Source organism: Ailuropoda melanoleuca, chromosome 1 (genome assembly GCF_002007445.2).
Source record: "Ailuropoda melanoleuca isolate Jingjing chromosome 1, ASM200744v2, whole genome shotgun sequence".
NCBI lineage: Eukaryota > Metazoa > Chordata > Mammalia > Carnivora > Ursidae > Ailuropoda > Ailuropoda melanoleuca.
Genome location: NC_048218.1, coordinates 104,965,612 through 104,992,707, shown reverse-complemented (window position 1 = coordinate 104,992,707; position 27,096 = coordinate 104,965,612). Strand labels below are relative to the sequence as shown.

The window sequence follows — 27,096 nt, the reverse complement described above, 5'->3', positions numbered from 1 at the left end:
CTCAGACCTACTGAATGTGCAGCTGCAATTTTAGTAAAGTCCCTGGAGAATAGTGTGCACAATAAAGTCTGGAAAGTGCTAAAGAATAGTGATTCTCAACTCTGGGTGCTTAGTAGGATAACCTGGGAAGCTTTTAAAATATATCCATGCTAAACCATCTCTGACACACAAAGTTTCTGTTCCTTCAATGGAATGGTCTCTGTTTGGTGTCAGGAAGAAAAACACTGTAACTAAATCAACTGACATTAAGGTACATAAGAATTATTTGGATGTTTGCATTTTTAAAAGGTGTAGGTTAACCAACGATTTGCTTTAACAGGTGCAATTTCAGGCTGTGCTACCCCGTGAAAACTAAGTTAGAGTGAACGAGGCACTGGGCCTATTTGTCTACTAGTAATGGAGAGGTTGAACCTGGCATGTCCTCCTGAATGTCCCAGGAATAATGTGGGCAGGAATGTTTTCATAGAGACTTCAGGACCACTTCATTTCTCAACCATTCATTCATTTACTCGGTCATCTCTCCATTTATTTATTGGTTTTTTTCCAAAAACATTGAGCACCTTCTAAATGTTGTGCACTTTTCTAGACACCCAGGAACATGAACTCAGTTACCCGCTTGTCCTTAGGAAAGTGGTAGTCCAGTCAGCATGACAGACCAAGAAACAAAATGACCATAGGGTTTGGACAAGCACTATGACAGAGACAAGCAGAACGTGCTCTAGGCCCTCTGAGAAAGGAGCACCTGAGCCAGATCGGTCATGGGAGTGGGCAGCTTGAGTGATTGTAATGGGCCAGGAAAGCATTCTCAAGAAGAAATGTCACCCGCTAAGCTCGGAAGGATAGTCAGAGATTGCCAGACCAGTGGAGCAGACAGCAGCACGCGCATAGGCTAGATGCAACATGCCAGTGAGGGCTTGGTGAGCTTAGGACCTGCACATAGTTCGTGATGGCTGGAAGGGTGCACCAGGTCAGCAAGTCATGATACTGGAAAAGTTAATGGAGACTTGGTCATGTACTGCATGGGTTGTAATTCCTCCTAAAGTCTATAGAAAACAAGCAAATATCTCACAAGGAGAATCTGAAGGATTTTAAGCAGACGTGTAACATTCTCAAGCTTGCCTGGTATCTAGCTCATACCCGGGAAAGTGGAGGCAAAGACTTACCCATACGAGGGAATAACATTTCTGTGTCCCAGGTGTAAGGGGGAGCCTGGCAAGACTGAGGAACTGAAGGGATCGCTGGAGGGCTAAGTCATAGAGAGTGTGTATGAAGATGTGAAAGTGGGGATGGGAAGGGAAGGTGTTGAGCGTTGGCACGGAGATAAGCCAGTGTTGGATCTTGTAGTGCATGTGAAAGTATTTGGACCTTCTACTAATAGCACCGAGAAGTTACAGAAGGAAGGGTTTTAAATGATGCATGACTTGATCAAAACTGTTGGAAAGGGTCACTGTCTATAACTGAAGAATGTCTGTGGGCAGGAAATTAGGCCACTGCCCACTTATCTGGATGAGAACTAATGGTTGCCTGGGTTTGAATGTTAACAAGGTGGAGAGAATGGACAGGTTTTAACAAGCAGTAAAGAGTCCCGTTTGAGACAGTGTAGACTTGAGGTACTCCTAAGCCTTCCATGTGGCAAAGTTAGGATTGGATATAAGGATTCAGGAACCATCAGCCACATGCATGATGTGGTTGAGATTTACCAGGAAGGAAATGAAGAGTTCCAAAAACGATGGAGGAGGAGGAGTCAGGGAGGTAAAAGGGAAAGCAGTGACGTGTAAAATCAGCGAAGCAAAAGGAAGAGAGTATGTTAAAAATTAGATCGCTGGAGTTAAGTGCAGCTGAGAGGTTGATAAGATGAGAAGTGAAAGCAGAGAGGGAGAAGTTGAAGTTTCAGGTGGAAGGTGGGAAAATTGTTAAGTCTTGTTCCTGGGGACATAAGAGAGGATTATTCAGGGGAAAGATGGCAGGACTCCTCTTAGACAGAGGAAGGCCCCCTCTCCCTCTCTTACCAGGGGGGAAGTGGCAATGATGGTCTGAATGCAAATATGTCTGGAAGCTGGGAAGGATAGGAAGGTCATCACCCAGTTCCTTCGCTTTTGACTGAAGGAAGCAAAACCTGGCAGAGAAAGCGAGCACGTCGAAGGCTGGAAAAGGGCACGGCATAGAGGGGAAGGGAAGGCTAACCAGGGCCATCTACGTAGCAAGGATGTGCACAGGATTGATGACACTGTTGGAGCTGAGGCCCATTATTTGAAATGGCATTAAACCAGGCAGTTATGGGATTTTCCCGGCATCATTGATAATATCTTCGGCAGGTATTTATTGAACGCTACTCCAGTTGCTGAGGATGTAGACATGAGTAACACAAAGTCCCTGCTCACAAGAAGCTCACAATAAAAAAGGAGACAGTCAATCAATCAATATCTAAAATGCATTATTAAATATCTCAGCCTAGAGTTGGAGGGGAGAGGAAGGCAGCTGGACAGATTCAGGGTAAGCTTACTTACAGGGAGCAAAGGAAGGAAATACTTTGATGAGATGATGGTTTAAATGATGGCACTACAGGATGTAGCCTGGATAGAAGAGAAAGGCAAAGGGAAAATAGAGTGGGTGTGGGGTGAGAGTTCTCAGTGAGGTTCAAGGGCAAGTATAGAGGGAATAAAGAAAGGGAAAAACTTCTAAGGATCAGAAGGTCAGAGCATGGGTTACTTAAGTTGAAGATTTCAAAGGTAGAACTATTCTGGGTGATGGCAACATCAGGGTGTTCCCATAAAAATGCATGTACTGATATGGAGCAGAGAGGAAGGTCATGACCGTTCAGAAGGTTAAGAAACTCTATAGCTGAAGAAGACCAGAGGTGGTCTCCATAGTCCCTGATGTTACCTGGGAAGATGGCAGAACTTTCATGGAGGGAGGCTGAGCGAGGTGTCTGTCTCTAATAAACAGCAATGAATGTCTAGAAAGTTAAAGAAATAAGGTAGCTGAGGCTGGAATGGTCAACCGGCAGAAGCCTAAGTAAGCACCGCGGTGAGTGATGATTTGGATGCTACTTGGAGCGATAACGGAAGGCGAGTTGTGCCTTTCGGTGTTGTGAAATGCTACGGCCGCAGGGCCTCAGAAGGAAGGGGTCTGGTTAAAGCAGAGAGCTAGTGGCAGCACTCAGTGAGCAGGCCTAGAGCTTAATACTTACATTCTTAATTTAATACTTAAAATGCTCTTTTAATCCCATTTCCTCTCACATCCCAGACCCATATCTTTCCTACTCCAGAGAAAACTTTGCAGGAGGTTTCCTTCTGAATGGAGGTAAATGTTTGCTGACAAGAGTAAGATTCTAGAGTCTTAGCATGTGCCATCTGATCTAGAAATTAGTTCACACATGGGGCGCCTGGGTGGCACAGCAGTTAAGCATCTGCCTTCGGCTCAGGGCGTGATCCCGGCGTTGTGGGATCGAGCCCCACATCAGGCTCCTCTGCTATGAGCCTGCTTCTTCCTCTCCCACTCCCCCTGCTTGTGTTCCCTCTCTCGCTGGCTCTGTCTCTGTCAAATAAATAAATAAAATCTTTAAAAAAAAAAAAAAGAAATTAGTTCACACAGGTTAGGGCTTTTGGCTCACGTGTTGTCATATGTAATTATGTAATTCAAGTGGGTAAATAGCAACCAGCGAGAGGAAATGGTGGAGGGCCACCTGTCTGGCATATTGTTGTTGAGCTCCACTTGATAGAATTGCTAATGAATTCATTTTTACTTATCTTTTCACTCAAAGTGACTCAGTGTGTTCCTATCTTAAAACAAAATGTCTGTTTAAACATTTCTCAGAGCATAATCTTCCTTCAAAATTAAAAAAAAAAACAAAAAACAAAAAACCCAAAGCAGATTTGTCACATTTTAGAAATTGAAATATCTTTTTAAATTTTTATTTTATTTTATTTTTAAAGATTTTATTTATTTATTTGAGAGAAAGAGAGCCCAAGCAGGGGAACAGCAGGCAGAGGGAGAAGACGACTCCTCCCTGGGAGCAGGGAGCCCCACGCAGGGCTTGGTCCCATGGCCCTGGGATCATGACCTGAGCCAAAGGCAGACGTTTAACCTGCTTAGCCACCCAGGCGCCCCTTACTTATTTATTTATTTAAAGATTTTGTATTTAAGTAATTTCTACACCCAATGTGGGGCTCAAACTNTCAGAAGGTTAAGAAACTCTATAGCTGAAGAAGACCAGAGGTGGTCTCCATAGTCCCTGATGTTACCTGGGAAGATGGCAGAACTTTCATGGAGGGGAAGGCTGAGCGAGGTGTCTGTCTCTAATAAACAGCAATGAATGTCTAGAAAGTTAAAGAAATAAGGTAGCTGAGGCTGGAATGGTCAACCGGCAGAAGCCTAAGTAAGCACCGCGGTGAGTGATGATTTGGATGCTACTTGGAGCGATAACGGAAGGCGAGTTGTGCCTTTCGGTGTTGTGAAATGCTACGGCCGCAGGGCCTCAGAAGGAAGGGGTCTGGTTAAAGCAGAGAGCTAGTGGCAGCACTCAGTGAGCAGGCCTAGAGCTTAATACTTACATTCTTAATTTAATACTTAAAATGCTCTTTTAATCCCATTTCCTCTCACATCCCAGACCCATATCTTTCCTACTCCAGAGAAAACTTTGCAGGAGGTTTCCTTCTGAATGGAGGTAAATGTTTGCTGACAAGAGTAAGATTCTAGAGTCTTAGCATGTGCCATCTGATCTAGAAATTAGTTCACACATGGGGCGCCTGGGTGGCACAGCAGTTAAGCATCTGCCTTCGGCTCAGGGCGTGATCCCGGCGTTGTGGGATCGAGCCCCACATCAGGCTCCTCTGCTATGAGCCTGCTTCTTCCTCTCCCACTCCCCCTGCTTGTGTTCCCTCTCTCGCTGGCTGTCTCTNGGCTCTGTCTCTGTCAAATAAATAAATAAAATCTTTAAAAAAAAAAAAAAGAAATTAGTTCACACAGGTTAGGGCTTTTGGCTCACGTGTTGTCATATGTAATTATGTAATTCAAGTGGGTAAATAGCAACCAGCGAGAGGAAATGGTGGAGGGCCACCTGTCTGGCATATTGTTGTTGAGCTCCACTTGATAGAATTGCTAATGAATTCATTTTTACTTATCTTTTCACTCAAAGTGACTCAGTGTGTTCCTATCTTAAAACAAAATGTCTGTTTAAACATTTCTCAGAGCATAATCTTCCTTCAAAATTAAAAAAAAAAACAAAAAACAAAAAACCCAAAGCAGATTTGTCACATTTTAGAAATTGAAATATCTTTTTAAATTTTTATTTTATTTTATTTTTAAAGATTTTATTTATTTATTTGAGAGAAAGAGAGCCCAAGCAGGGGAACAGCAGGCAGAGGGAGAAGACGACTCCTCCCTGGGAGCAGGGAGCCCCACGCAGGGCTTGGTCCCATGGCCCTGGGATCATGACCTGAGCCAAAGGCAGACGTTTAACCTGCTTAGCCACCCAGGCGCCCCTTACTTATTTATTTATTTAAAGATTTTGTATTTAAGTAATTTCTACACCCAATGTGGGGCTCAAACTTAGAACCCCAAGATCAAGAGTCACATTCTCTACCAAATGAACCAGCCAGGCACCCCAAAATATCTGTTTAAAAAACTTTAGTCCAGAGGAGTCTAATGATAGTAGGACCTTAGCTGTGAAGCTAAAAAAAGGGGTTCAGTCCACAGCACAGACTAGATCATTGGGCAGTCAAATTGGAATCAGTTAGCAGGCAACCAATAGCTAGCAGTATATCTGTTTCTCTGTGCTTGAGGCTTAAAGCAGAAACAAGCAAAATCAACTATAAAAGGATGGATATGGCCCAAGCCATATCGTTAAATAGTTTCTTTGGTTAATCAAGGCTTTCCTGAACTTCAAAGAAATTCTTATTTAAAGAACTCCCAAATCATTAAAGACTTATAATAAGATGTGCTTGAGGATCCAGTAGTTACTTAAAAATACTTCCAGAAAAAAAAGCTTTTGTTAAATCCATGGGGTTAATTTTCTGGTGTAAGGAAATTACCTGAGTGAAATTAGCATGTTTTGATACCTCTGCTAGTCTGAAGCCAGATGAATTCATTATCCCCGAACATATGTATATAGCAATTAATGACTTCACTAACTTAGAAGCCAAGGAGCAAAATATTAATAGTTGTATTTGTTCAGAGAAATAATTTAATTATATTTGAGTGGATCAAGTAAAGGAAGCAATATATAAAAAGTCATTAACTGAACAGAAAATGTCTCAAAGCACTATCTATACTATGCCGTAGCAAGGCTATAACAATTTGTCGAGAAGAAATGGCACCAGTGATACCTTGAAAGCCCCCATAATCTCATATCCATGCAAGTATGAATCTTTTAAAAGGGACTATAAGATAGTAGAAATAGACACTATGAAACTTGACATGATATATTTTAACTATAGTAGTAAAATTAAAACCAAGAAAAGAAGTGAGAAGATTTGCAAAGTTTACAAACTGGTTGGGTTCCACGCAGGGCCCCCGTGGCAGTTCCAGGCACTCACTAAGGCCATGCTTAGGGGCTCTGACTCCATATTTGCTCGGTCTCATGCCTCCTGAGCTGCCTCTGACCCCAGCTCCAGTTATGTGGGTTCTTACTTGTCCCTTGGGACCTCACTTCTGGTTCATTCCCCACCTCTGAAAACTGAGTTTCTGCTTTTCCTGCCTTGTCTTCTGGGACTGAAATGTAGCTTGGCTCTTAACCTCATTACCTTTTGCGAGAACTTGCAGAACTTTTTGGATCAGCACACTGCTGGTTATAGCTCCTTTGTCACCACTGGCTGTGGGTGTCATCCCTCCATTGCTCTTAGCTGGGAACTTCCTCTGTTGCTGACCCTCGTAGTCTATCTAAAATAGGATTTGGTCTCACTGGACTGGCTCAGACTGCTTCTACCCGAACCCAGTTTATGTATGACAAACATTTTACATGGAAGAAAAATGTTTCTTCATTTACCCAGGGAGGAACAGCTCACTAATTTGTACGTCCACACAGAAAGCCAAGGATCCTGCTTTTCCCTCAACCATCAGCTACCCACATATTAATTTTAAAAGGAATCAGGTTTTTGTCTTGTTTTTTTTATTTATTTTTTAAAGATTTTATTTGTTCATTTGACAGAAATAGAGGTAGCCAGCGAGAGAGGGAACACAAGCAGGGGGAGTGGGAAAGGAAGAAGCAGGCTTCCAGCGAAGGAGCCTGATGTGGGGCTCGATCCCAGAACGCCGGGATCACGCCCTGAGCCAAAGGCAGACGCTTAACCGCTGTGCCACCCAGGCGCCCCTGTCTTGTTTTATTTAATACACGAAAATCTAATTTATGGGTGAAAAGTTAAAAATTTTTTCATATATTGCCTACCTGACTTTAAATGAACAATAGAAGTCATTTTTACTTCAAGCATAGTAACAGAGAAAAGAAGCCATATCAAAATGTTTTAAGATGCTGATAGAGTACATGTGTGCTCTTCAAAGCTTTTAAATAACAGATGGCGACAATTTACTATGAGAAGACTTACTTAACTGAGAAGGAAGGATTCTTTTGGAATGTCCATTATCGACACATTGTGCAAAGTATTAGGATTAGATCCCTTGCTCTGGGTGGGGAGGGTACCTACAATTATTATTGCTTTTATATTCTGTGGAATATACTTTGAGCTATTTCTCAGGAATTGCACATCTCGTACTGATAACTCTCGTCATCGTTGATGATCCCAGACTCCATCTCTCACCTCGCCATATGGCCATACAAATGATGCCGTGATGTATAAAACATAGAGGAGGTCAGCCGGCAGCTTGATGTCTGTGGTCCACAAGATCTGTGGATTCATGGAGAAGATCCATCCAAGCGAGGGTTCAGGAAAGCATAAGCCGATTAGTCAGGGCATGTGTCCAAGAGATGCTTTGGAACTTTGTGTCCAGCCATGGAGATGGAAAATAAAAGAAAAGCTGTCTCCGTGACATGCCCATGATGAGGACTTACAGGACAAGGCTGGCTGTTGCCTGCAGCCTCCTCCAGAGTAAATGCTCTTTCCCATGATCAGAACCCTCCCCTACACTGGGCAAGGTAACAACGGCCATGCCCCTGCTTATTAGCTCCCAGCTGTCTGTTTCCACTAGTCAGAGACAAGTAGGGCTCCTCCCGGGTACTGCAGCTTTGGGAATGTAGCTCTTTATCCTTTATCCATCCTGCAACCCTCCTTCAGAGATTGGCCAACCTTTCCACACCCTTAGCCCCTTACACTTCAGTCTTCATATGTCAAGGCCATCACCCACCTTCTCTACCTGGAAAACAGCTTGGTACCTGACTCAAATATTTGTTGAATGACCAAAGAATGAATGACTGAAATGCTCTTCTCTCCACCTTTGCCCAGCTAATTCTTCCTTCAGTCCTAGCACTCCTTATACACACACCCTTGACTCACATCTCACTTGTAGTTAGTTCTCCAATGTCTAGTTTTGCCCACTGTGATAAAGGCTTCGACTCTGTCTATCTTACTTATTATTCTTTTTTTTTTTTTAAAAGATTTTATTTATTGGACAGAGAGAGACACAGGGAGAGAGGAAACACCAGCAGGGGGAGTGGGGGAGGGAGAAGCAGGCTTCCCACCCAGCAGGGAGCCTGATGTGGGGCTCGATCCTAGGACCCTAGGATCATGACCTGAGCCGAAGGCAGACGCTTAACGACTGAGCCACTCAGGCGCCCCTATCTTACTTATTATTCTGTTTACAGCACCTAGCATGGTGCAGGGCACATAGTAAGTTGTCAATACATATTGGTTGAATAAATAAATTATTTATTTATTTTCTTATATTTATTCTCAGGTTCCTTATTGTGAGGTCACAAAACCACTGCTGTCTAGGCAAAGTGATTTGTCAGGGTACCTGATATACAAATATGGCCACAAAGAAGTGTCCTCATTCAGGCTTTGTCCTGAGTACAGAAGGCAGATTTCTCGGCTCTGTGTTTCTCTGTCAAGGGTCCTGAGTTCCTCCCTTCTCTGTCTCATCTGTCTCCTCTGCTGGCAGCAAAGACAGCCACTCTCTTCCCAGTAATTCCATTTACCTTGCTAATTCTACTGTCCTAAGCTACAATCAGGCCAGCAAGTAAACAGTTTCTGGAGGTATTTCTCTTTCCTGCTATTGTCCTGTTTCAGGGAGAATTTTCAACTCATTTCCCACTCAGGTAAGTATTTCCAGCTCTCTCGGACCCACATTACCACTAGTCCGGCTCTTCTTGTCCGCCTCTAGCTCTCTCCGAGCTACTGCTCTTCTCCATAACCCACTTCCATCCTCGTTTCAGGAAGCCCCTGTGCATTCCTTCTCTTGGGTGCCCAAAGTAGCTATGTTACAGTTTTTCCGTGTCCCTGGCTGCTTCATTCACAGCACGCTTGCTCAGATTCGTGGTCNCGGCTCTTCTTGTCCGCCTCTAGCTCTCTCCGAGCTCCTGCTCTTCTCCATAACCCACTTCCACCCTCGTTTCAGGAAGCCCCTGTGCATTCCTTCTCTTGGGTGCCCGAAGTAGCTATGTTACAGTTTTTCCGTGTCCCTGGCTGCTTCATTCACAGCACGCTTGCTCAGATTCGTGGTCAGCTCACACGTGCGACCGCAGGCACGCAGACACACCGCACGTGACTCTTTGTCTTACATATAAAATAGGAGCTTTACTCGTCCACGGAGTACTGGCTTAGCTTAGCGATTTGAAAATGAGAACCGCGCACATCTAGACACAGTTACGTTAGAGGAGTTCACGTACATTATGAAAGAAACAGTCTTGTTTCGGAGGAAAACCTGCAAGCGCTGAGGGCAGGGATTATACCTGTTTATTCACCATGGTGCGTTTAGTTCTGAATAGCGTCCGAAATATGGGGGTGGGGCTCAAAAATATTTGTCAAGGGTGAAATGAAAAGTTTCGGAGTCTTTTCATGCTCCACAAGGAGGAAACTTTTTTGGAGAAGGCAAGTGATTTAGCATAATCCTCTGTGTCTTCGATAATATAAATGAGCTGTTTATTCATTAAAAAATATAAACATGTGGAGCCAAACACAACCTTATGTCAACTAAGCACTTAGTTTGTTATACGTATGGAATTGAATAGCGCTCACTAGAGAAGAGCCTTCTTGACCGGTTTTGACTTCAGTGTTCTAAAATCACTGATGACCCAGCTTCTTCTCCTGCTGTGATCTTTTTGCACCACTCTCTAACCAAAATTGATGCAAAGGCAGAATGTTTTGAGTTATTCTCAGTAATTGCCTATTAGTAAAGTTGCTCCACTCATTCTTGTTCCATAACATGACCTGAAATAACAAAATGCTTAAATGGGAGAAACATGGGTATGTAAGCTCCCTGCTTCCTCTTCAGACCCAGCTGCCTATGTCCAGGGAGCTTGGGGTCTATCTTACGGGACTTACTGAGGGAACAACGTAGCCTTTTTCATCACCTTCAATATCTTGCCTCAAAAAGGAGCATTTTTATTCATTAACATTATAATCAACATGCAGCCCTGATAACTTATTTTAAGTGATATATTGTATTTAAATTGCAGTAGAATGTCTCATAGCTTTTTGCTAGCAAAGAATCTTTTAGGATTCAAAATGCAAATTGGACCTGCAAAAAAAATTATTTTTAGACATATGACACTTTAACTTAACTGTAACACAGTTTCAGAGCTTTCCATTACTCACAGAATATATTTTGGGTTGTGAATTTTGGAGGAATCCCTATTGGAAAATTATTGACTGTCCTCTCTTGGCTCTGAGCCATTCATTTAAATGGGCTGTAAGATAAGGCCGAAGAGTTTCACTAATCTGGGGAGAGCCAAAAAAGGATTATTATTGTGGGTCCATTAGACTTGAGATTTCTGTGATTATCTCGACAAATTCTAAAATTCAGGGCCAAATGAGGTGAAAAGAATTCTGTAGCTATACTCATGTTTTAGAACAATTAAAACCTTAATTGGGTATCAAACCCCGCCCCCCCCAAAAAAAACTTGTTGCCATATAATTTAATTTGGATTCTTGTCCCCTCTCTATGTAGCTTCAGAAATTTCTTTAATGTTATTTGGTTATGGAAGAATGATACTGTATTAAAAACATGAACTTAAAATTAAACCTACACTCTGTCTAAAGTCTTATTGGTGATCTGAGGCGTGTAACCACTCTGTGCCTAGATTTCCTTAAAATACAGGTAACAGGTCTTACTGTGCAGAGCAATTAATAAGGAAAAAAAAATTAAAGCCAGAAAGGCAACTTAACATCACAGAAGAGCTCAGACTCTGGCCACCACTGCTTCAGGTCAAATCTTGGTTTTGTTGCTCAACAGCCGTCCTCATTTTCTACAGCTCTAAAATGGGGACAAAAATAGAGTTACCATATATAGTGTAATGAAAACAAATTTTAAAGAATTTAGAAAAGTGCCTCTCATGCAGTAAGTGCTTGGTGCCTAACACATGTCAACCCTTGACTATTATTATTATTAGTAGCGGTAATAGTATTACATGAGCATCTTTGGCTGAACCCAAGTGAAGTTCCTATAGTTTATACTCTATATGTGAATCTGATAGTGAGTTTATCTGTAAATCTGATAACAAATGGATTCCAGGTTAACCGTTTAGAAGTGTGTATATGCATACGTGTGTATTTTTGTCTATACATTTAAGGTAAATTGGTCATATGCATATAGAAAATAAACTAATAATTCCTCAAGCTAAAAACACAAAATAATAGGTCTCCTTTCTTTTAAAAAAAAAGATTTTTTTTAAGTGATCTCTACCCCCAACATGAGGCTTGAACTCACAACCCTGAGATCAAGAGTTGCATGCTCTACCCACTGAGCCAGCCAGGGGCCCCAATTTGTCTCCTTTCTTGAGAGTTGCAGCTCTACAGAATAATTCACTATGCTTCCCTCAGATCTACTTGTTTAAATCCACAGACAGTTTCTGAACGAATGTATAGTGATGGATTTTCTTCGTGCTGATGAATTAGACTAGTGTAAGACTTGACCTCGGCTTAGCTGGAACTTCACTAGTGGTTGACAGGGAGTGGTTGATTAAATGATAAACTTTCAGTCTAGATTATATTCAGCATCAGGTATTTCCCCCCACCCCACCGCCAACCTTTCTTTAACCAAGGTAACACAAAAGCAATTTGGGGACAAGGATTTCATTTAAAAGTGAGGAGTGGACCGTGGAAGAATCCGAATGTTTGTAACGAAAACCATTTGGTTTTTATTAGCATTAGTCTATGCGTTTGCTAATTTTCAGTCATTTTCCCTTCAGGAATGGTCCCCTTGATTCTAGTTTCCACATTACTGCCTTTTGAATGGAGTCCTTTGTGACCCGTTGTGATTACATTGCATTTTCCTTGTGTTCTTTCAAAACGTTCTGACTTTGCCTTAATTTTGGCTGGGGGATGGTGGGAGGAGGGTAGCAGCAGGGGAATGAGGTCAGCAATACTTTCAGAATGTTGTCAAAAAAGATTTTTAACTTGTCAAATTTGCCTGGTAAGTAATATCAGGCTCAGTGTCTATTAATAAAGCAAGCATTTAGGACAGAAGGTTGGGTCAGAAATGGGTGTCCTAAGGTCTTTACAAGAGCATTTGTTCCTGGGTACTCCAACATTTCTCTAACCTCTCCTGGACACTTCCAGAACAGTCATAAGCCAGGCTGATTATAGTGATTTTAAGGTAATGAAATGAAAATGTTGTGTGGTTCGAGTCAAAAAGCCAAGGGCTTGGGCTGATTAGGAGAGAATAAGCTGAAAACAGTTTTGCTCATGTACCATTCCCTAAACCTTAGCTCTATGCAGAGTAAGAGGGCCAGGAAAGAAATTTTTTTGTAGAATCAGATGTATGGCACTTACGTTGTAAATAGGTGCCTAACCTATTTAAAATGTTTGACACTAAAATATAATTTTAATAATTGAGGGTGAAATTCTTTGAATCCATTCCCACTTAATATCGTTGCCTGTTTTGTACATTTCCTGGATAGTTCAAAAGCCTCAAAGAAAAAACGGACAAAAGTATAGTCGATTGTAATTATTTGTGAATTCCCTATTTACTAACTCACCTACTGGCTAAAATTTATTTGTAACCCCAGAATCAATACTCTTGGTGCTTTTCAGGTCATTTGCAGACCTGAGCAGATTGGTGAAAGATGTGAGTCGCCCTCCACGTGTGTCCCAGCTGAGGTCCAACAAGGACCGTAAGCAAGGACCCTTCTCTCGGTCTGCTCAGTGCCATATTTTCTGAACTTTTTGTGCTTTTTGTTGGTACTTTTCTGATTTAAAATGGCTCCCAGACATAGTGCTGAGTGCCGTTAGTGTTTCTAAGCACCAGAATGCTGTGTTGTGCCTTACAAAGGAAAAAACCAGTGCTAGGTAAGCTTTGTTCCGTATTGAGCTGTGGCGTTATTGGCCATGAGTTCAGTATGAATGAGTCAATGATGTATATTAAACAAAACGTCTTTCAATTAAATAAAAACACACATAAAACAAGATTACATATTGATCCTTTGATGAAAATGCTGTGTAATCAGAGGCTTATAAGAACCTAACCCTGTATTTCCCCAAGGGTCAGTGACTCTGTACATGCTAATTCAGTGTTATTCATCAAATAAAAAGAATTGACCATGTTCATAATTCCCATGAATTCATTCTCATGGAAAAGCATCAGTGATCTACTAAGTAGGAACCAACATTAAATGATGTTAAGTCCCCAATAAAGTGCCACAGCACAAAGCTCTATGTTACCCAGTTTATTTATTTGCTACTGTGGCATTCATATTTATTTCAGATTTCCCTTATTTTACTGACAGTTTCACCAGGAGCACTTGACACATGCAGAAATTTCTTTAAAACACACACACACACAACCAGAAAACTAGCCCCTAGGGAATGTACATGTATAAACATTGAAATATTTCTTGTGCATAGTGCCAAAATTCCTGTTTTCAGTTAGCAAACTATTGATGTTGTTGGAAAGCAGGGTATAGGTGCACCTAGGTGACTCAGATAAGTGTCTGCCTTCGTGTCTGCCTTCGTCTCCAGTCATGATCCCCGGGTCCTGGGATCAAGCCCCACATCGGGCTCCCTGCTCAGGGGGGGAGCCTGCTTCTCTATCTCCCTCTGCCTCTTCCTTGCCCCCACTCATGTGCACATGCACGCATGCTTTCTCTCAAATAAATAAATCTTTATAAATAATAAATAAATAAATAAAATCTTTAAATTAAAAAAGCAGGACATATAGATAGGAAAGGGGGAGAGTGTGGCATGGAAGTCATTGGAATTCAAAGGCAGACCAAGGATCTCCTCTTCTTGAGGTGACAGATAGAGGAATTCCAGTGTAACTGGCATTTCATCATGTCTAATCATGTCTGGCCACTGGTGGCGTGGTTGTGCCTCAGGTCCATCGCCTGAGAGGCCCTGGAGCCTCCTGAGATTAGAGAGAGCACATCTTAGAGGAATACGAAGTCAAGCTCAACAAAAATGTCCCTTGAACAAAGCCTTGCCCATCAGAGAAGAGACATAATTCTGAATAGAATGCAGGTTTTGCTCTTATAGTCTCCCCCAAACCAGGCCTATTTGGTCCTTGTTGTTCTTGGGAGAGGGGGGCGTGGAGGTAAAATATAAGTTAGCTATTTACCTGGAGGCACCAGGAGTCTCTTTGGGACTTCTCCAGGGCAGTGACAGAAGAAAGAAAGGCTGTTTCACACAGCTTCTATGCCAGGAGCTGGGTAATGGATGGGGTCTAGGGCGAGAGGTTGTGGAGGCCAAAGGCAATAGAGTAGAGTGGAGGCCTGGTGGGGGGGCGAGTGGGCTTGTACGCAGGAGACACATGTGTGGTTCCTACAATACTGTGCCAGAGATTTGTAAGGGACTGAAGTGCACTTAGAAATACAGGTTGTCACGATGGGAACCCATTCATACAGACTGGAAAAGCAAGAAGAAATATGCCTGATTCATCTAAGGATGAGACCGTCTTTACTTTCTGACATTGGATTCTCTTGTCCTCATTTTCCATGTTTCTCTGTTCTCTAATCTGATGGTTTTCCCCTGGCTGCTTATTAGAACCACTCGGGAAGCCATAAAAAAATGACTGGATCACCTCTCAGATTCTGATGTACTTGATCAGGGATGAATCCTGGGCATCTGGTTGCTTAAAAGGCTTGTAAGGTGATTCATTTGGTTAGCCAGGGTTGAAAAGTACTGCTCTGAACCATATCCTTGGGAATTTTCACTCTCCAGAACCCAGTGGATTATATCCAAAGATCAGTTAGGCAGGAATCCTGCTACACGCCCCCTGCAGGAAGATGCACATCTGGAAGTGCCTTTGGGCTCCATGCCTCCTGTCTACCTGCTTGCCGTGCTGGGAAAAATTCATCTGTTGTTGTTATTGCTGTTGTTGTTGCTTTAACCTCTTCCTTCTTTCTGGGTTCTACAGACCCTCCAAGTCCTGATGCTTTCTCCTACTTTGACCCAGGGCTAGTTGCTGGTGATAAGGTTGACATTAGGGAAGGAGGGAAGCCATGCTTATGGCGTGGCAGGGAGGGAGGGAAGTAGAGAGCAAGGGGAGAATAAAGGGCAACTGAGAAGGAGTGGAAAGGAAGGGAGAGAATGCAAATCACTGCTTCTGACACAGACCCCTCTGGTCTACCCAAAATTTGGAGGGAGGTGGGTGGTGAACTCGGAGCCAGGGGAGCCTAAGTGCAAGCCTTGGGGCTCCATCATTTACTAGCTGCTTGATCTTGGGGAAATTACTTAATCTTATACAACTGAAAAATGGTGAAGCTCAGGGACTCAAAACAGGTCCACCTAATTTAAGGACCCCAGACATTTTCTCAGTTTATACAGCATCGTCTAATCCATGCCTCTACAACGGACCCTTGGTAATGAATACAGTAATTAATAACTTCCCAGATGGTAGTTGAGCTTGTTTTAAAATTCCTATAGTCAAGGAAGTTGGGAGACTGTTACAAGAAGATTAGTTAGGAAAAAAAAACGGTGTGTCATATATTATCAGCCTAGAACATTTGGAATTGTCATTCATAAGAAATAAGCTCATTATTAATAGAAGATTACTTTTCTTGTCTTTATGTGACTATTTTCTTAAATTAAAAATGCTTTTTTTTCTTATTGCAAAAGCAATGCATGTTCATCTAATACAAATTGGAAAATAAGGATAAGCAACTAATACAAAATTAAACACACTCATAACCCACCAACCCAGATATAACTGCTGTAAACGTCTTTTAGACTCCCGGTGCTTTTATATAGATTTGTTTAAAAGCATAAATACTGTTTCTTTCACTTCATGCACATCTGGTCAGTAACATTCCATGTCAATACATTTGCCTCTACGACATCATTTTTTATGTCTACTGATGAAGGTGAATCATTTTATTTGTTTTTAAACCACATTTGTTTACTCAGAAGTCAGAAACACACAGATAAGGAAACATCTGAAAGGCCCAGGTGTGGCTCTGTGGAGAGGTTGAGTAATTCAAAATAAAGTGCAAAATATAAAAACAATTACAACCTGTTTGACAGTCATGTGTCTGTTTCCTACAGCCCTTCTGCCCACAAGTCTACCGCTGACTTCAAAGAAAAGTCAGCACAGAGGAGGTCCGGAGGATAAGGTGCAAACCGAGAATCAAACCCACGATAAGAGATTAAAGAAAGCTTGATCAAAGACCCGGCAAAAAAGTGCTAGCCCATGACTTGCCTTGGCCCATGGCCCCAAAATATTCACCAGAACAGAGAGCGCCCTTTGAAGTGATTGGAAGCGCCCATGCTCAGATGAGCTCTCTGGTCAAAGGGAAATTTAAAAAGCGCCATGGGAAGGAGTTGGAGAGTTGCGTCTTCCTATCTCTGGCCTGCATAGCCCTCACAAATTGTTTGAACACTGCTGCTTTGGCTTGTTTTCCAGATATAAGTAGTTTTAACTGGGTTTCAAGTAGGAATTCAGCCTAAGAGGGGAAGGATCATTTGTTTCCTTTGTGGGCGACGTGAGAAGTGTTGGGGCATTTCACATGGTAGTGGGTTTGCGCTCACGAGCAGAGAGCTGCTCCACTGCTCCTCCTTTCTGTTCAAGGTGTTTAAAAGAGCATGAGATGGTTCCAAATAGGCAGTAAGACTTGTTCGCTACTGTCCTTGTTCATTCTACTCACTCATTACTCGTTCGCTGCTCTTCCCCTCTTAGAGTTTATTGCCTCTTGTGGGGTTAGGACATAAACCATCCATTTTCCCAGGGAGAGGAAGAAAATGGAAGTGCTCCCAAAATGGCAGTTGCCTCTACAACATTCAGTTTAAATACTTAAAAGTATTTTAAAAGACCAGAGTTACATAAAATTGCTAAAAATGTATGCTTAGAACATCTTTGGTTAGCACTTCTTTCAGGCTCTAATTTTCTGGTTTTTCATTTTTTACATGATAATTCCCCAAGTGTTTAGGGTCTTTATTTTCACTTCCCCTGTCATCATGTCTTCATTTCCTTCAACGTTTAAGGGAGTTACTTTCTCTACCTTTTTAAAATCAATTTTGTCATCTCTACCTGATGTTTCGAGTTAGAGTTTTTTCCTGACAAATCTTGATTGAGTTCAACATTAGCCTCTGTAAGAGACCTGGAAGGCACATTCCCTTCTTTACCGGAACCACACAGTCTAGATGAGGGGATCATGGTTTTTACCAAACAACAACAAAAATGACTATGATGGCGGCTGATACAGATTTTGTAAGGACAGCCCTTCAGAAGGAGGATTTGCACTGAGCCTTGGAAATCTCTGAAATCTCTAAACATGAAAAAATTAAAAAGGATATTTTAATAGGGGTTGATGCACCATGGTCAGAGATACAAAAGCAGAAAACTATAGGTATTCACAGCAGAAACTGAACATGGTCCTTTAAATTGGGGCCGATGGCGCCTGTGAGGAAGTGGGGAAAGAGAAGCTTCACTGGATATATCAGAGTGAGAATATGCTGTGGGATCTGGATTTTTTCTCTTTCTTTTCAATTTCTCCCAGAGTCATTTATTCCATCCACGACTTTACTTGTTTTCTTTTTATTCATGTATAATTAACATAAAGTGTTATATTAGTTTCAGGTGTGGATTTTATTATATATTCATATTATGTATATATTTTTGTGGATTTTATTATAAATGCAGACAGAGCATATTGAAAACATTGGAGTGAAAATGGCATGGGAAAATGTTACAGCAATAATTGGACTGGCACCCGGGATGGATTAGAATGGGGAGAAGCCTGGGGTCATAACTTGGGTGAAAGGGCTTGGGTAGAGTCTAAGAGGAGGACCCGAAACAGAGCAGAAACAGTGGGCATTGCAAGGATGGGATGGACCGGAGGCCGTGAGATGAGAACTGGTCTGACCTGCAGGACGGGGGAGGGGTGTGTAGGACGAGGGAGTAGGACTCACAGATGACTCAGTATGGTGGTCACACATAGCCATTTGTGCATGTCTTTTATGAGGTGCTAGATGATGGGAATACAAAGAGGCTAAGTTCATCAACAGAATGGTCAGGAAGACAGAGTGGGTGTCCACAATGAGAAACCTCATCTGAGCAGTCAGGACTGAGTGAGGACATGAGCTCTCAGGAGTTCAGAGAAAGAAACAGTCCCTGAAGTGTGGAGTCATGGGAACTTCAGGGAAAAGACAGGACATAGGCTGAAGCCTGAATAGTGGGTAGCATTTGCTAAGAAAGGGAAGAGAAGTTAGAAGGATGGGGTGAGGGGGAGAGAAGCAATAGCACTGGGTAGAGAAACCCAGGAGTGTTTGTGGCACAAGGAGCAAGCCTATGTGGTTGGAGCAGAGAGTTTGTGTAAAAACACGGGGTGGGGGAGGTGGGAGAGAAGGGAGAGAGAGACTTTTCATTAGTCTCGGAAAGATTGAGAGGCCAGCTTAAAGAGTTTCGTAATTTAACCTGTTCAGTGTCAAGCCACTGACATTTTCCAGTGACAGAATGACTAGCAAAAGTGTATTTGGGGATGTTTCATTTGTGAAGGATGTGGGGAATATATCCAAGGAGGGAAGAGGGTACTAGTATGATGAGTAGTTGGGGGACTTCTAGTTAAAAGGGAGTGAAAATAGAAACTGATCATCGCAAGAGTACAGAAAAGAGGCAAAGGAGTTACCAAGAAGCCTAAAGGGCAGGGGGAAATACAGAGTTTTACCCAAGGCTCAAATCTGGGAGGCCATGCGAGGAGTCGTGTTGTACAGATGTGTGCACAAGTCCAGAGAGGACTGGTCTGGAGATGACCCATAGTTTAGCATCAGAGACACGGAGCCTGATGGGGCAGCCAAGCAAACACGCCCAGAAGGTGGTGAGAAGGAGGGACTTGACGTTCAGCTGGAAAATAGACTGAACCATTCCCAGTTGAAAAAAATCCACACATCTCAGCCATTGTTTGAAGTTTTTCATTAATTAATTAATTCAGAAAGCGAAGTATTTTCAAAAGCTCATTTGAGAACTTACACTCTCTCGATAGAGCTGAATTCTCAATTGCTCTTTTGTTTTCACTGCAGAACAGTTCAACTTGTGGGAGAAGGAACGTAGAGAGGACAGTGGGAAGGTTTTCTCACTATTCCAGGTGCAGGAACTGTAGGCGTGGGGCCACCTGTACGTGATAGCCACAGTGGCAGCAATTCCTACTTTATGCATCCTTCCATCAGCTGCGGCCCCCGGCACAGTCAGTGTTCTGCACACTGTAAATACTCCGGGTTGGTTCATTTGCATTTTCATCCCGGTTCCCAAAGATAAAAGAGTGGACATAAGAAAAGCTAACAAGCTTACAGCCAATTTTATAATGACAGACTCTACATAAACAAATGCAAATCAGATGTCAAATTTGAATTGCAAAAATATTGTAAGCAAGGTCCAAGAAGTAATAACGGCAGCTTTAGATCTTTACTGAAATGGAAAAATCCATGAACAGTCCCACAGGGGCGCCTGGCTGGCAGTCCATGGAGCATTCGACTCTTGATGTTGGGGTTGTGAGTTTGAGCCCCACGTTGGATGTAGGGATTACTTAAAAACAAAAAAACAAAAAACAATCCCACATCCCTTAGAGTCTCAGAGACGTTCAGAAGTCACAGCACCTTGAAGAGTAGAGTCAGCAGCTAAAGTGATTAGAGAGAAGAGCCACCTTGGGTCAGCCCCAGGCTCAGGCTGGCTGAGGCCGACTGGTGTTCTTTTTTCGTCTTTGATAGGAACTGGCAAGAACCTCAGTTATTTGGAGGTGGAGGTGAGTTGTAGGATGGGAGGACCGAGACCTCTTAGAAATAAACCCAACCAACTATAATAAAGGAGAGGAGGACTGTACGTAGTCATCATTCCTCTTCAACTCACAGTTACATAAGTAAGAAAAAAGGAGCGTCAGTTGACTTGATCATAAAGGAGAAACAACAGGCTCTTGTTCCTCCTTCCAAACTACTTAAGAAATAACACCCTTCATTTCATCCCGTTCTTTCTCTGGTCTTTCAGCCGCTCGACTGATCCAGAACATGGATGCTACTGCGGAGCCTTGTACAGACTTTTTTAAATATGCCTGTGGAGGCTGGTTGAAACGCAACGTCATTCCTGAGACCAGCTCCCGTTACAGTAACTTTGACATTTTAAGAGATGAACTAGAAGTCGTTTTGAAAGGTTAGTGGCGTTTGTGTCTATGCATCAAAGATTTCTCTCTTAATATATCCATTTTTAAAAGATACAACTCTTAGCCATTACGGAGAATGTCACAGAAGATTAAAGGCGATAATCCCTCCAAGTTTTGCGGCTCACCACTAAGTCACTCTGAGGGCGGTGGCACTGAAATGCAAATGTTGGCATCTCAGCATTCCTTCTTCCATGTGTGGGTACACGTACGATAAAGCTCTGTCATCCCTAGAGATGGCATCTTTATGTCATTTCACATAGTAAGAAATTAATTGATTGCCACTAAGCACCTCCTCCATTGTTTTTCCACTCTGGTGCTGGACTGAAGCCAAGATTGACTTCATTACTGTGTTAAAGATGTTACTGACATTTGCATCCCAGGGTAGGTATATTTATTGTAACCCAGCTAAGACATTCTCCCTGGGAATTGAGGAAGCCTTGTCTAGTCTCCTGCTATCCTCCGTCTTCTGTCCCCCTCATCTAGAAGTTACTTTGTAGAAACACAATTTTTGCTATTTTCAGACATCCAAACAAGTAGAATAAGTCAGTCAATTTATTTGGAGCATGAACAGTACAATCACACAAAGATAATTATTTCCAGCCATCAAGAAGACTATCATATTAAATTCCACATTCCTCTGCATTATTATTTCTTTTTAATCTCTATTTCAAAAAAAAGTAACTTATGTATGGCGGAGCAGTACACATCACTGTTCACAAAAAAGATAATCTCGGCAGAAAGACTTTCATCTACCTCGGCTAATGAAATCGGCTCCCAGTTCTGCACTAGGAATAATGATCTTGTAAGGGGTTTAGCTTTTCCTATAGGGTTTAGAATGGGGAGGGAGTGAACATACATACACAAAAACAAGGCTTTTCCTGCACCTGCATTGCAAATGTTAATTAGAGCTGCAAATGAGCAATTATATTATGTGTTTTATTAAATGCTCCATTTCAGATGTTCTTCAGGAACCCAAAACTGAAGATATAGTAGCAGTGCAGAAAGCAAAAACATTGTACAGATCATGTACAAATGAAAGTAAGTGCTTTCCATTTTATTTCGTTAACAGTGTGCCACAATATGCAAAGACTTTGTAATGAATTTCTTTTCATTGTTTCCAAAAGCTGCCATTGATAGTAGAGGTGGAAAACCTCTTCTCAGTCTGTTACCAGATATATATGATTGGCCAGTAGCAACAGAAAACTGGGAGCAAACATATGGTAAGGCAGTTTTCCTTCTTTTTTAAAAAAATAATTTCTACGTAAAATCTGTGTTATTATCATATCATATTAATGCACTAAAGCTTCTAAAAGTATATTTCACCTTTCGTTGCTTTAGGTATTTCTTGGACAGCTGAGAAATCTATTGCACAACTGAATTCTAAATATGGGAAAAAAGTCATTCTTAATTTTTTTGTGGGCACTGACGATAAGAACTCTATGAACCATATAATTCATGTAAGTTTGTGTGGCCGACAGCCAAAGTTATCTTTAAATTGTAAGAAAACGTCTACACACGTTGTTATTGATATTTAGAAATAATGCATATTCTCATTTGAATTGCATGAACAGGATAGTAATAAATTCGTGCTCTGTCCCCGATACCTGGATTCCCAATTTTGATAGTATTTTCTTAATGCGGTGTTTTAGACATTCATCACTCCCTTCTGCTACCGTAGGTCTACATACTAAGAAATGAAAGGGCCTCCTATTTAGAAAAAGCACCCGATTTCTCTGTGTGTTCGTGAAAGGAGCATGGTTTGGTTTACATAAGTATTGCAAATCTAGAAACCAAAAATTTCTAATTGCTCCCAAAAAGAACATGGAAAGGGTTTTTGAATACAATTTTGGTGGTTACTACAGAATATCTGAACTCTTTTTTCAATGCAAGTAAATAAAGTATTTTTTTAAAATGGATTTGTTAGATTTTTTTCTCATGTAAGCCATTCATTTAGGTTGACTTAAGGTGCCACCAAGATGAGATTAATACGCAATGAGTATGTTTGGAACGGACTAAAACACAGAGCTTCTATTTGGTCTCCTGTAAAAGAAAGTACCCCAAAATTTGCAAGTCACAGATTCATATTTACGTCACTATTGCATAGATGTTTATGGCCATTTTTATCAAAATCATAAAAGGGATTGAACCCAGCTCTCTTCTACAGTGGACCCCTTTCTCTTTCCAGAATTCACTCATTTGGCTCTTAAGTGCCAGCATGCCTCATGATCACAATGAAGAGATTTCCTAGGGGGAGTTTGGAGGTTGGAAAAGGGGCCGAGCCCTACATGTGGTGACACCTTCTGGCTTTTTCCATACCAATCCTCTGGGTTCTGTTTCTTCTGTATAGTCCTGGGCTCTTTACAGTGGCTGGCTTTCTCACTCTAACCCGTCCACGCTGTCGTTTGCCCCGTACCCATCTAATCATGCAGTTCATAGGAAGCAATATCACAGAGCTGCGGGTGCATCCAGGTGGCTCTCACTGGAAGACAGTGGACCAGACACACCAGAGCAGAGCCTCATTTCCTCTTTCACACACCCAGCTGCCAGGATCTGAGCAGAGCAGGAGAGAACCGAGGAGGAGCCCGCTCTAGCCCCCTAGGGTAGGGAATGTCAGGAAAAAAATCTCCGGCAAGATTTCCCCTAGCCAAGCAGTTCTAGTTACCATAGGGGTTTTCACTTTTCTTTTTTTCTATCTCCATAAAGGGTGAGCATAGAAGAGAATGTCCCCCAGGAGACCATATTAGGATCTTAGGGAGCCAAACTGTAAATTTAGAAACTTCCAAGTCCTAGATTCTAACATGTTTTTGTCCGCCTGCCTCTTCCGTTTGCATTAAAAAGTCCTTCCCGGTGTATTTTCATTCAAGTTTTCTTTGGTTTTTCTCTAATACCTGCAGCATAATCTTCCAGATTACCTAACTACCATCAGTGTAATACTTCCAAGTGGTGTGGAAACCATTGCCTAATTTGTATTCACTCTTGTCTGATTGTTACCCTTATAAACAGCAAGAACACTAGGATCTTGTTCATACGTAGATAGACATGCTGCGATGTTGTCCAGCTGTCCCAGATCAACTGAACGGTTTATTTTCTTCTTTCCGTATCTTTTATAGATTGACCAGCCTCGGCTTGGCCTCCCTTCCAGAGACTACTATGAATGCACTGGAGTATATGAAGAGGTAAACAAACAAACAGGAACATAAAACTGCAGAAACAATTGGTGTAAACGTATAAATAATGAAAAAGACTTAAGGCCAGATTTAAACTTAACCCTCTGTATTCTTCACTCAGAGCAGACACTTAATATCATACATAACAGTAAGCTTCCTTTGAATGAATATTCTCAGCGGAATGAATGAAAGTCTCTTGAGAAATAAGGAAACTTGAAATTCCTGATTTGTGTCTCGATTCTTACTAGTGAAGTCAGATGACCCATTTTGAAAAGTGAATTTTAAGTGTTTCATTTCCTCTATAAATTGAGTCATTTAAAAACTGAACAGATGAATCATGGTCTAGGCCGACGCCAACAAGGATCCGGGAGTGGTCTGCGGTGAGGCATCCTACTCCGCACAGTACCCTTTCAGAGCTTTGGCGTGTGACTTTTAGGGAACTACCTAGGTAGGAGCTTCGGGTTCAGACCAACCTTTGCGGCCACCTTCTGACTCTAACACTGGTCCGTGAGCCAAGGGGCATCCTAGCCACAGAACTGCTGGACGTCCTGGGGTGTTCCGTATCGTGTCAGAGCCTTCCTGCACTCACGCTGTGTCCGTGTGCCTATGCTGAGTGATGTAACAAACAACACAAGATGAACTCAGCCATGTGATGGATTATCAGATGCTTGTGAAAGATGTTAGTTCTATAAATGTTTTCCTCGTGATTGTTTTGTAACTCAGAAGTAAGTTAAGTTTACTTTTGATGATCCTGATGGGTTACAATGTACTGGTGTGGCTGAATTTACCGCTTCGTGAAAATGATTAGCTAGATATGTTTATGCCAAAATTTATTTTGCCTAATAATTAAGTTCAAACGACATGGACTAAATTCACTGTAAAGTATCTTTTTTTTTTTTTTTTTTAAAGATTTTTAAATTTCTTTATCCAACAGAGATAGAGACAGCCAGCGAGAGAGGGAACACAAGCAGGGGGAGTGGGAGAGGAAGAAGCAGGCTCATACAGGAAGAGCCTGATGTGGGGCTCGATCCCACAACGCCGGGATCACGCCCTGAGCCGAAGGCAGACGCTTAACCGCTGTGCCACCCAGGCGCCCCTGTAAAGTATCTTTTTGAGTGGCTACCCAACATTGAAATGAAGGAAAAGATATATTGTAAAAGACCCCGATTAGTAGCACAGACAGTCAAATGGAGGTGGGGTATTTGAGTTCATGATAATCTAGTTACCGTGTGGGTTGCAGCTATTACAGGCTTTTCGAGCTGCTTCCTATTGCAGAGTTGAGGGTGATTGAGGCATTTTTGACTCATTATATTACATTGTCATCATCAACTGGAATGTTTTTCATGTTTAAGATTGTGCCCTAAAAACATCAGATTTTTCCAATCCTAAAAATATGTGGTTTTTTTGTACTTTAACGTCTCTGATATCACGGACGACCTGGCAGTCAGTGCATACATTTAATGTAATAAAGTTTATTCCCCCCCCCCAAAAAAAAAAGCTGTGTTAAGATGAGGGTGTCTTCGTGCATTTTATATTCAGCTCTGTCTCATCATCTGGAACAGGTCGCACACTGGCTGTCATAGGTTTGAGTCTACATAAGAGGCATTTTTGTTTAACCTGCGGTTTTGTTGTGTTTTTAAATTCTGGATTAGTAGCCAATTTTTTTTAAATTGTAGATTTTACTTGAGAATCCAGATTCCTTGATAAATGAGGATTAGAAGCCCTCGGCCTGCATTCCCATGTGGTAGCAGTTGGACACTGCTGTTTGCTTCTTTCCACCGGGCATTTGTTCTCCAGGTTTGAGCAGTCCTTATTTAGATGACTGTTAACTTATATTGGCTTCCTGGTCCCCGTATGCCCTTGAGTTTGTAAGTTAGTCGGGTCCTGGCTAAGCTGCGGTAACAGAGAGACCTAAAAATAGTGACGCTCCAACCAGAGAGAAGCTTATTTCTATCTCCCGTGATAGTACAGAAGGAGGCAGGCAGTCCAGGCGAGGAAGGAAGCTCTTTGACCACTTTATTGCTCGAACGTCCACCTTTTCTCGTGTTTGATATTAGTCTAGTTGGGTAGAGTTGGTTCACCAATGCTCTGTTCACAATTCACGCCAAAGGAAAATGCAGAGATTTCTCTCCATGTAAGTGATTCAGAAGTTGCATACGTTCCATTGCTTAGCACATCGTCGTGTGGCTACAACTAAAGATCAAGGGGGCTGGGAAATGCAGCCTTCAGCTGGGTGGCCGTGTATGTGCCTCTTTCAAATTTCGTTGAGGGGGAGGAAAGTTCTGTTACTAAAAGGAAGAAGGGGATCTTGGACACCAAAGGTGTTTAGCAGTCCTGCCACAGTTTTCATCTGCTGGTCTGGGAAATACTATATTTATAGTCAAACAACACATTGGTGATCAAATCTGGAACGAGTAATATAGTTACAAAGTTCATGGGAGAGAAATCTGAGGCTCTGAGGTTTGCCCTAGGACACTCAGAGAAGCAATAGCAGAACCCATGTAATATGGGAACTTTTGTCCCTGTCTATTGCTCTTTCCATTACATCATTCCAACTTCGTAAGAACAGTACTTTACACTGGTGGGGTTCTTTAAATGAGCCAGTGATAGAGACAACCCAGCAGCACTGGCATTTCCAGCCTGGAAGTCCTCAGTTCAAGTTAGGTGCCCTTTGGTGATCTGGATTAGGCTCACAAACACACAACATGCTTGCTGCCTCACCCTGCTTCCATAAATAGGGCTATTGGTCACTGTGCCCTTTCCTGCTAACCTCAGTCCCTGGAATACTTCTCAGCTCAGTGCTCCAGCTCCAAGCAACCAGCTGAAGGGACTTGGCATAGGGGATAAATTCTAATAGTCCCCCTGGAAATAGGTAATTACTAGACTATTTCTGGACCCTCCCCCTCTTTTAAAATCTGTTACTTGGGGAGAGGGAGGTGGCAGGGGGAAGAGGGAGACTATGTGTGGCCACGGAAGAAATTCCAGTTTTTTCTTATTGCCCCCGTGATATTTTTTTTTATTTATTTTTTTAAAAAAGATTTTATTCATTTATTTGACAGAGATAGAGACAGCCAGCGAGAGAGGGTACACGAGCAGGGGGAGTGGGAGAGGAAGAAGCAGGCTCATAGCAGAGGAGCTTGATGTGGGGCTCGATCCCCATAACGCTGGGACCACGCCCTGAGCCGAAGGCAGACGCTTAACCGCTGTGCCACCCAGGCGCCCCTGCCCCCGTGATATTTGTTC

The 27,096-nt window shown here is 42.2% G+C and overlaps 1 protein-coding gene across 4 annotated transcripts in view; it reads left to right on the top strand.

The window, feature by feature from the left end:
* The window catches only part of MME (membrane metalloendopeptidase), a 105,996-nt gene that overhangs the window by 14,754 nt on the left and 64,146 nt on the right, over nt 1-27,096 (top strand). For all 4 annotated transcript variants that reach the window (XM_034664186.1, XM_034664197.1, XM_034664204.1 and 1 more), the window contains 5 exons: nt 20,515-20,676; nt 21,644-21,724; nt 21,811-21,906; nt 22,025-22,143; nt 23,797-23,862. In XM_034664186.1, the coding sequence (XP_034520077.1) occupies nt 20,515-20,676; nt 21,644-21,724; nt 21,811-21,906; nt 22,025-22,143; nt 23,797-23,862 (524 nt within the window). The remainder of the gene's footprint in view (nt 1-20,514; nt 20,677-21,643; nt 21,725-21,810; nt 21,907-22,024; nt 22,144-23,796; nt 23,863-27,096) is intronic.